Source organism: Dryobates pubescens, chromosome W, assembly GCF_014839835.1.
Source record: "Dryobates pubescens isolate bDryPub1 chromosome W, bDryPub1.pri, whole genome shotgun sequence".
In the NCBI taxonomy this organism is placed as follows: Eukaryota; Metazoa; Chordata; class Aves; order Piciformes; family Picidae; genus Dryobates; species Dryobates pubescens.
In genome coordinates, this window is record NC_071656.1 from 2,874,074 (window position 1) to 2,882,825 (window position 8,752).

Here is an 8,752-nt window from a genome sequence, read left to right on the forward strand (position 1 = left end):
GTTCTGCCACTTAGATACACACAAGTCTATGGGGCCAGATGGGATACACCCAAGGGTTCTGAAGGAGCTGGCAGCTCCCTTTCTATCATCTGTCAGCAGTTCTGGCTGACTGGGGAAGTTCCACCTGACTGGAGGCGCCAACAATTTATAAGGCTGTAGGGAGGATCCAGGAAACTACAGACCTGTCAGTCTGCCTTTGGTGCCAGGGAAGGTCATAGAGCAGATCATCTTGAAGACCACCATGAGGCACATCAAGGAGAAGCAGGGAATCAGGCCCAGTCAGCATGGGTTCATGAAGGGCAGGTCCTGCTTGACAAACTTGATCTCCTTCTATGACAAGGTGACCTGCATGGTTCATGAGGGAAAGGCTGTGGATGTTGTTTATTTGGACTTCAGTAAAGCCTTTGACACAGTTCTCCACAGCATCATCTTGGACAAACTGGCAGCCCATGGTCTGGACAGGCACACTCTTTGCTGGGTCAAAAACTGTTTGGATGGCCAGACCCTGTTACAAATGAAAAGGGTGAGATGGGAAATTAATTTTAAAAAATTACAAATTATTTATTAATTTAGCTCCACCACGCACCTAACTATATACAAAAGTTACGAAATATATATACAGGTTCTTATGTTCAGTTGAAGAATATCTTCAGAATATAGGAATGGTTACAAATAGTTTGAGAAAACAGTATTTGGAAAAGATAAATCCAAAAGCAGTGTGTTACCCCTGCTGACAAAAGGCAGGTATTTCCTGGAGACTTAGGAATATTCCAATTTACTCACAATGCTGTTTGCTGATTGTGGGAATTCCTCTGGTGTCTCTTTTAATTGGAAAATCATCCTGTAACTGTGTCTGCTTAATCTACACACAGCTTACCCATTTAAACACCTATTCTAATTGCTGTCGTAAATGCTACCAGAAAGCGTATTCCAAAAGCCAAAAGGGCAGAAACTGATTACCATGCCCAGGCATGCCCTGGCACGGAGGTCTGTGCTGAATGTGTGGCTTGGGGGGAAGGGCCCATCTGCATCTACTGACCATAGCCTTGGGGAGGGGGAGGTGCCTTCCCCCTTGCTCCTTTTTCCCACACTTCTCTGTTTCCCCTCCATCCTGGCTCCACGGGTTGCAGTTTATTAAGGTCTGTTTTGTGCTCCTTGTGGATTATCACTTCCAGTACAGAACATATGAGTACCTTTACCGCCTAAAACACATGCAATAAATCGCTATAGGATGAGACAATGAACATTGCAATCACATACAACAAGGCAGCATTCAGTAACTCTACCTTCCCTGCATCCTCTGTCACCAGGGCTCCCACCCACATTTTCCCTGTTCTTCCATTTGCCACTCATGTATTTGAAGACGCCCTTCTTGTCTTTCACAAACTTTGCCAGATTTATTTCCAAGAATGCTTTGGCCTTCTTTGTTGCATCCCTACGTACCCTGACAACGTTCCTATATTCCTCCCAAGTGACTGGTCCCTTTTCCACATACTGTGAGCTTCTTTCTTCCACATGGCTTTTTTCAGCAGCTCCTTGCTCATCCATGCAGGTCTCCTTCCTCTACTTGATTGTTTTTTTTCCCCCAAAGGAATGCACCTATCTTGAACTTGGAGGAAGTGATACTTGAATATTAACCAGCTCTCTTGGGATCCCCCTACCTTCTAGAGTCCTAGGCAATGGGATTCCTCCAAGCAGGAGGAAAGGTGCCGCCCGAATTGGCACACCATCATCAAGACATGCACTTGCTAACTCCATACAGTTTATCAAGAACCAATCCAGATCAGGTTGCTTTATTGGCACATAAATAGTGCCAGGTGCACAACCTGCAATACTACTAAGTCGTAGTCGACATGTCTTAATCAAGTCTGCCAAAATCAAAATTTTTTGTTGAATTGTTCTTTTTGGTTGTAACGGAGGAAATATACATTCTAAAACTATAGTACGGACAGTCTTCCCCGTTTTCTTAACACACTGAGTTAACGCCCCAACTAGGTGTTGTTTACCCATGACAATTGTTATATCAATAGGCAAATCCAAAACCCTCCGTGATACCACGCCTTGTAAAACTTGTTGTACTATTACATCAATGGCTTCTGCCTGGTCTGTTAAGACTGACACTGGGGTTGTTGGATCTGATCCTTTTAACAAGGGCCTTAATGGTTCTAACATATCATTAGTAATGCCTACAACAGGCCTTAACCATTGAATGTCTCCCATAAATTTCTGTACATCATTTCAAGTCTGCATCTCAGTGTTCAGTGATAACTTTTGTGGACTGATTTGTTGTTCCGTGATGGTCCACCCAAGATACTGGATTGGGATTTCACATTGAATCTTTTCGGTTGCAACTCTTAATCCCATAGATTCCATTTCCTGTTGAATCTCAGCTAGTTGTTGTTGTTCAAATGGCTGTTGCTGGCAAAACAGAATATCATCCATATAATGGTATATAAACACATGCTGCCACTTTTGGCGCAGTGGCTGTAACGCTACTGCAACGTACAATTGGCAGAGCGTCGGAGAATTCTTCATGCCTTGTGGTAATACAGTCCATTCAAAGCGCTGCGCTGGCTCTTGTCGATTAATAGAAGGTAAAGTGAATGCAAATCGACAAGTGTCTTGTTCGTGTAACTTGATGGTGAAGAAACAGTCTTTCAAGTCTATTACCAACAGGTGCCATGATTCCGGGAGCATAGAGGCACTAGGCAATCCCGGTTGTAATGCCCCCATAGACTGCATTTGATCATTGACTGCTCTCAAGTCATGCAGCAGTCTATACTTTCCTGATTTCTTCTTAATCACAAATATTGGTGTATTCCAAGGGCTAGTTGATGGTTTTAAGTGTCCTTGTTGAAGCTGTTCCTGTACTAATTGATGAGCTGCTTTGAGACTTTCCTCTTTCAGTGGCCACTGCTCGATCCAAACGACCTCATTTGTTGTCCACTGTAGTTGAATCAGGAAAGTCCATGCAATGACCGCTACTAGACGTTTTTTGTTGTCAACACAGCTCCCATCTGCTGCAATACGTCTCTTCCAATCAACATTTGGACAGGGTTAGGTAACGGTAACAAAGAACATGCTATTGTCATTGTCTTTCCATCACAAGTGACTCTGACTGGTGGTGATGTCTCTGCAACCGTGATACCACCCACTCCCGACAGCGAGGCCGTTGCAGTGGTCAACGGCCAGGATTTAGGCCAACAGTGCTTTGAGATCACTGTCACATCTGCTCCGGTATCTAGAAGAGCGGTGAGCTTTCTGATTTGTCCTTGATATTCCACCGTGACCTCCATCTGTGGCCGTTTCTCCATTGAGGCCGTCAACAGTGCCAAAGGAGCCGTGGAGGATCCAAAGCCCCCATCTCCTCTGTCCAAGCGATTACAAGGCTGCAATCCTGCTGTCAATTGTGGCAAGGGTATCAGTTGCGCTATTTTACTTTGTGATGGAATAACAAGAGGTGGAAACAAAGTCTGTACCATTATCTGAATCTCTCCTGTATAGTCTGCATCTATCAGTCCTGCTAACACTTGTATTCCAGACATCGATGCAGATGATCTACCAATCAATAGACAACCAACCACCTGTCCATTAATTCTTATAGGTCCATATACATTTGTTCTGATCCTTTGTGGCTTTTTGTCAATCAGGGTGACTTCTATTGCTGTTGCCAGGTCCAATACGAGGCTGCCGGCAGTTGCTGGTCTGAGACCTGATCGCTGTTGAGAGCCGGTTACTATTTGTGTCATCATGCGGTGACCTCTCGCGTTCTGTGTCACGTTTCCCGAATCACGGCAAGCAGCAGCATTGTGCGTGTTAGATTTGCATTTCTGGCACCATACATTCTGGGCCCGACAATTTCTGCGCATATGTCCTGTATTTCCACAGCGATAGCATTGCAGCCTGCTTGCTGGCCGATCATTGGACCGTTGCTGCCTTCTTTGAGATGTATGCAAAGGCACTAAAGCAGCCATTACTTGCTGATTCGACTGCACTACCCCTTTCGCTTGTTCCTCTAATCCTACCTTTAGATCTTTTACTGCCTCTACTAACATTGCCACAGGACCATCTGGAAGATTCAGTGCCTTTTCCAACAATTCTGCTACTTCCCAGGCAGGTCCTAGTGTACTAATCACTTGCCTTGTCTGCACATTACCATTCTGAATTAAACACTGTTTCAAAATTGGCTCATGAATATGATCCCCAACCTGTGCTGCCTTTAATGTGGTCACTAGCTTGTCAACAAAGCTTTCTACAGGTTCGTTTTTTCCTTGCTTAATTGACATATAATGAGGAGACTGATTATTATCCCTAATTGTGTCCAAAGCCATTTTTGCAATGGTTACTGATGCTTCTAATCTAACCGGAGCAATACGAGCTTGCAATTCCATTTGTTCATACCTGCCCTGTCCTGATAATTCATCCAGAGTTTTTGTACCTTTGTTATATTTTGTATGTTTAAACTTTTTCTTTGCACTTGTTACCTTTTTTGTTTACCATTTTAAAATTTCTTGTTCTTTGCATTTGTTACCTTTTTTGTTCACCCCCCTTTTTTTTCTTTTTTTTTTTCTTTTTTTTTTTTTTTTGTATTTTTTGTACTCTATGTCTAAGAAGGAAATCTAAAGACGTTGCATTAGCTAAAGAATACCGTTGAAAATTAATACCTATTCACTACAAACCTTAACATTATTACAATATTACATGGAGCTCCTTTGAAATGCCTAGGCAGACACAAAAACAAAGACAAGAAGGTTCGAACCAAAAGAAAATCTCACAAGATGAATTCATCACTAAGTACTCACACCTCAGTACAACCACTATGCATTAATTACCCACAAGTACTAAATGCATACCATTCATCGTTCTTATTACAAAAGCTTAGCAAAACTCTAAATAGCAAATCTCTGAAAGACATTACAACCAGAAATGAGAAAACTAGCACTGTTGCTTTAAATCAAAGCAGAATTGCGGCTAAAGCCACTGGAAGGGGGGTCGCTGGTGCGAGCCTCTGCGGGGGAAAGGGGCGGGGGCCAGGCAAGCGGCCACCGCTGGGCTGCTGCTGCTGTCAGTGCTGCCGGTATCAGTGGTGCTTCAGTCGGTACTGCCTTGGTTGGAGCCGTCGGTATCCGCGGGGGCCGGCAGGGCTGGTGGGCGGGGTGTGGTGGTAAGAATGCTGTCACCGCGAGCCCCCCAAGCGCTCCGCTGTTACTCAGAGGGGCCGTAAAGCAAAGTCGGCGCTGTTTGAATTCCTCGCTTTTCTCGGCTTTTTCCCTGCTGGGTGCAGACAGCAGTGGTGGTGGCTGGTAAAACGCGATGTGGCCGCCGCAAGATGTATCGGGGGCAGCCCCGGTCGATCGGTCGATACTTTGAAACACATCGTCCGGCTGCAACTCGTCCTGACAACTTTGCTGTAACTGCAGCAGCCATTTGCTGTTCTAGTTTATATTTTTTAATACAGTTTATGCATTCTTGCCACAGCTTTTGCAGCTTGATAGTGACACAGTCCCACAGTCTGTTTCCATAGTCTCTCCAAACAAGTTTCTCCGCTAGGGAAATACCCTAAAGCGGATCCATGGGCCAAAAGCCCAGGAATTACTTTGGGCGATATCTGCGCCTTACGCTTTTCTAAAAAGCATTGAAATAAGGAGAGCGCTACCTCTTGTTCCATATTCACCGACGTCCGCGAACTTCACTGCCGCGATCCGTTACCCACCGGTGTCCGCTGCTCCTTTCTTCAGGCCCGCCGATGCCGGCCCGCCCGAGTTTGCCGTCGGCCTGCCGACTCTGCCCCTTGCTCCTCTTCCCCATTTGGTTGTAATTTTTGCCGTGCCTGAATAGCAGCTTTTTGTTCTGCAGCATGCTGATCAAGTGTTACCATAACCACTCTCCATGGCTTACTATTCTTCTTAGCAACCTTATCATCATCTATACTTTGCATCCATAAATCTTGTCCTAATTCCTTCCACAGTGTTCTATCAAAAACATTGTTGGGATCTTTAAAATATCCCAACTTCTCAGCATATTCTAACAAAGGCTCTAATTCTTTCTTTAAATCAATGCCTTTAATATTTCGCTTTTCTAAAAAGCACTTAAATAATACGCTGCCTGCCTGCCCATATTAGCGTTAGTACCTGTGCGCACAGTCTCTAGATCAGCAGTTCCAGGTCTACAGAGTCTTCGGCTCCCAGGCTGTCCTCCTTCTCTTTGTCCGAGTGATCAGCCTCCGGTACTGCTATCCCGGGCCGGCTTCTTGCCTCCGTGCTCATGAACGTACACCTAGTCCTCGAGGAACTTCTTCAGACTTCTCTGTGAGTCTATGACCCTCTCTGTGGGGTCGAATCCTCTCTGTGGGGTCCCTGTTCGGGCACCACTTGTCGCAAGAAGGGGTCGCCAACGATCAATATGATCCACAAAATCCAACTTTATTGAGCATCAGACACTTCTTATATACAGTAGCCTAGCTGCCGGCCCCCACCTTCTGTGGTTAAACATCCTGCTTTCCCATCCTGATGAGATAGTCACAAGAATTCTGTTTTACATTCTTCTTTACTTGTTATCGCCTGTAAGGGCGCAGTGACCTTGCTTTGGTGTCCTGTTATCCTTTGCAGGCAGCTGCAAGCACAGCTACAAGGTCATGGCGGCCTGGCTGCATCAACACACTAGCTTACTGTGAGCAGTAAACAACAAGATGGAGTCTGGCCTACATACTCAGTTCAAACCGTTGTTCCATAGAACCATGTCTTTGCAAGCCATTCCTCAACATACAGGTTCTTATGTTCAGTTGAAGAATATCTTCAGAATATAGGAATAGTTACAAATAGTTTGAGAAAACAGTATTTGGAAAAGATAAAACCAAAAGCAGTATGTTACCCCTATTAACAAGAGGCAGGTATTTCCTGGAGACTTAGAAATATTCCAATTTACTCACAATGCTGTTTGCCAGTTGTGGGAATTCCTCTGGTGTCTCTTGTTATCCTGGAACTGTGGACGCTTATTCTACACGTGTGGGGAGGGCAAAACCCAAGAAAGAGAGAGTGAGTGCTCTGTAGCTCACCCATATAGAATAGAACAGAATAGAATAGAATAGAATAGAATAGACCAGGTTGGAAGAGACCTTCAACATCATTGTGTCCAACCTATCATCCAACACCACCTAATCAAGTAAACCATTCAACCAAGCACCCTATCAAGTCTCCTCCTGAACACCTCCACTGATGGTGACTCCACCACCTCCCCGGGCAGCCCATTCCAATGAGCAATCACTCTCTCTGTGTAGAATTTCTTTCTAACCTCCAGCCTAAGCCTCCCCTGGTGCAGCTTGAGACTGTGTCCTCTTGTTCTGGTGCTGGTTGCCTGGGAGAAGAAACCAACCTCCGCCTGTCCACAACCTCCCTTCAGGTAGTTGTAGAGAGCAATAAGGTCTCCCCTGAGCCTCCTCTTCTCCAGGCTAAGCAACCCCAGCTCCCTCAGCCTCTCCTCATAGGGCTTGTGTTCCAAGCCCCTCACCAACTTTGTTGGTTTAAACACCCATACTAATTTGTTGTTGTAAATGGTACCAGAAAGCATATCCCTGCTTAAATATGCCCAGGCTTGCCCCGGCACAGGGGTCTGTGCCTCACATTTGGCTTTGGGGGGAAGGACCCATGTGTGTCCACCGACCACAGCTTCGGGGAGGGGGAGGTGCTTTCCCTCTCCTCCCTTTTCCCACGCTTCTCTGTTTTCCCCCATCCCATCTCCACCAGGGGAGGAAGGCGTTTGGATGTACTGCCACATTCCACTCCGTTGGCGTTCCAACACAAAATTAGTCATGAGTCCTTGGAGTGGTGGACTGTCACCTCTTGCCTCCAAAGTTAAAACGCGTTGCAGTTTAGTAAGGTTTGTTTTGTGCTCCTTGTGGATTATCCTTTTCCAGTACAGAACCTATGAGTACCTTTAACCTAGGGCTCCACGTACAATACACGCAATAAAATTGCTACAGAATGAGACAATGAACATAGCAATCACGTACAACAATGTACGGACAACTCTACATAACTAAGGCAATCCTGGTGGAGCAATAATTGCTCTGAGTCGAGTCCAGTAATAGAACATCAATTGCTCTGAGTCCTTTCTCTGAAGTAACATACTCAGGATACGCATACAGAATTGCGTTCAGGATCAATATGGTGGTCTCAATTACCACCACATTGATGTGTGTTCTTCACTGAGGAGTGAGTCTTCATTCTCCTAGGTGCTGCTTGCTTCACTGGAACCCTGTCTTTAATGTGGTTTCTGTCCTGTAAGGAGACAAAACTGTCTGCAGTGTAAAGAAACCAGGCTTTACAGTTAATAATCAGGGACTATCCACCATACACTGATGCGGTGTGTCTTCCCATTCCCATCCAGGGCATCCCAGGCCTATCAGCCTCTGGGTTTGGCCAGCGTCATGGGCACAATGCCAATGGGTGGTAGCTTTACCAGTACAGGTTGGCCCACCTGTATCTGGGATGGGGATTTACCTTTTGGCCAGTTTGGTACGTGATTAGTACCTATTATCGGTTCAATAGGACAAAATGCTTTGCTTTCAGGGCTTCCATAAATTCCCTATTGGTTAGTGATGATAAAAACTGCCTGGGCCAATCGTGTGTCCAAGCTGTTTCGGGAGACAATTGTGTGTTTTCTGATGAGACCATTTGTCCTTTCAACAATACCATTTGCCTGTGGGTAATATGGGGTATGGAACACCCATTTAACCCCTTCACCTTGAGCCCAG

General features: G+C 45.3%; 1 protein-coding gene across 1 annotated transcript in view; it reads left to right on the forward strand.

Annotated features, from left to right (window-relative positions):
• LOC104296832 (chromodomain-helicase-DNA-binding protein 1) overlaps positions 1-2,746 on the forward strand; it is a 35,500-nt gene extending 32,754 nt beyond the window's left edge. The window contains exon 14 of the mRNA XM_054177728.1: positions 2,516-2,746. Coding sequence (XP_054033703.1) covers positions 2,516-2,746 — 231 coding nt within the window. The remainder of the gene's footprint in view (positions 1-2,515) is intronic.
• The last annotated feature ends 6,006 nt before the right edge of the window (positions 2,747-8,752 follow it).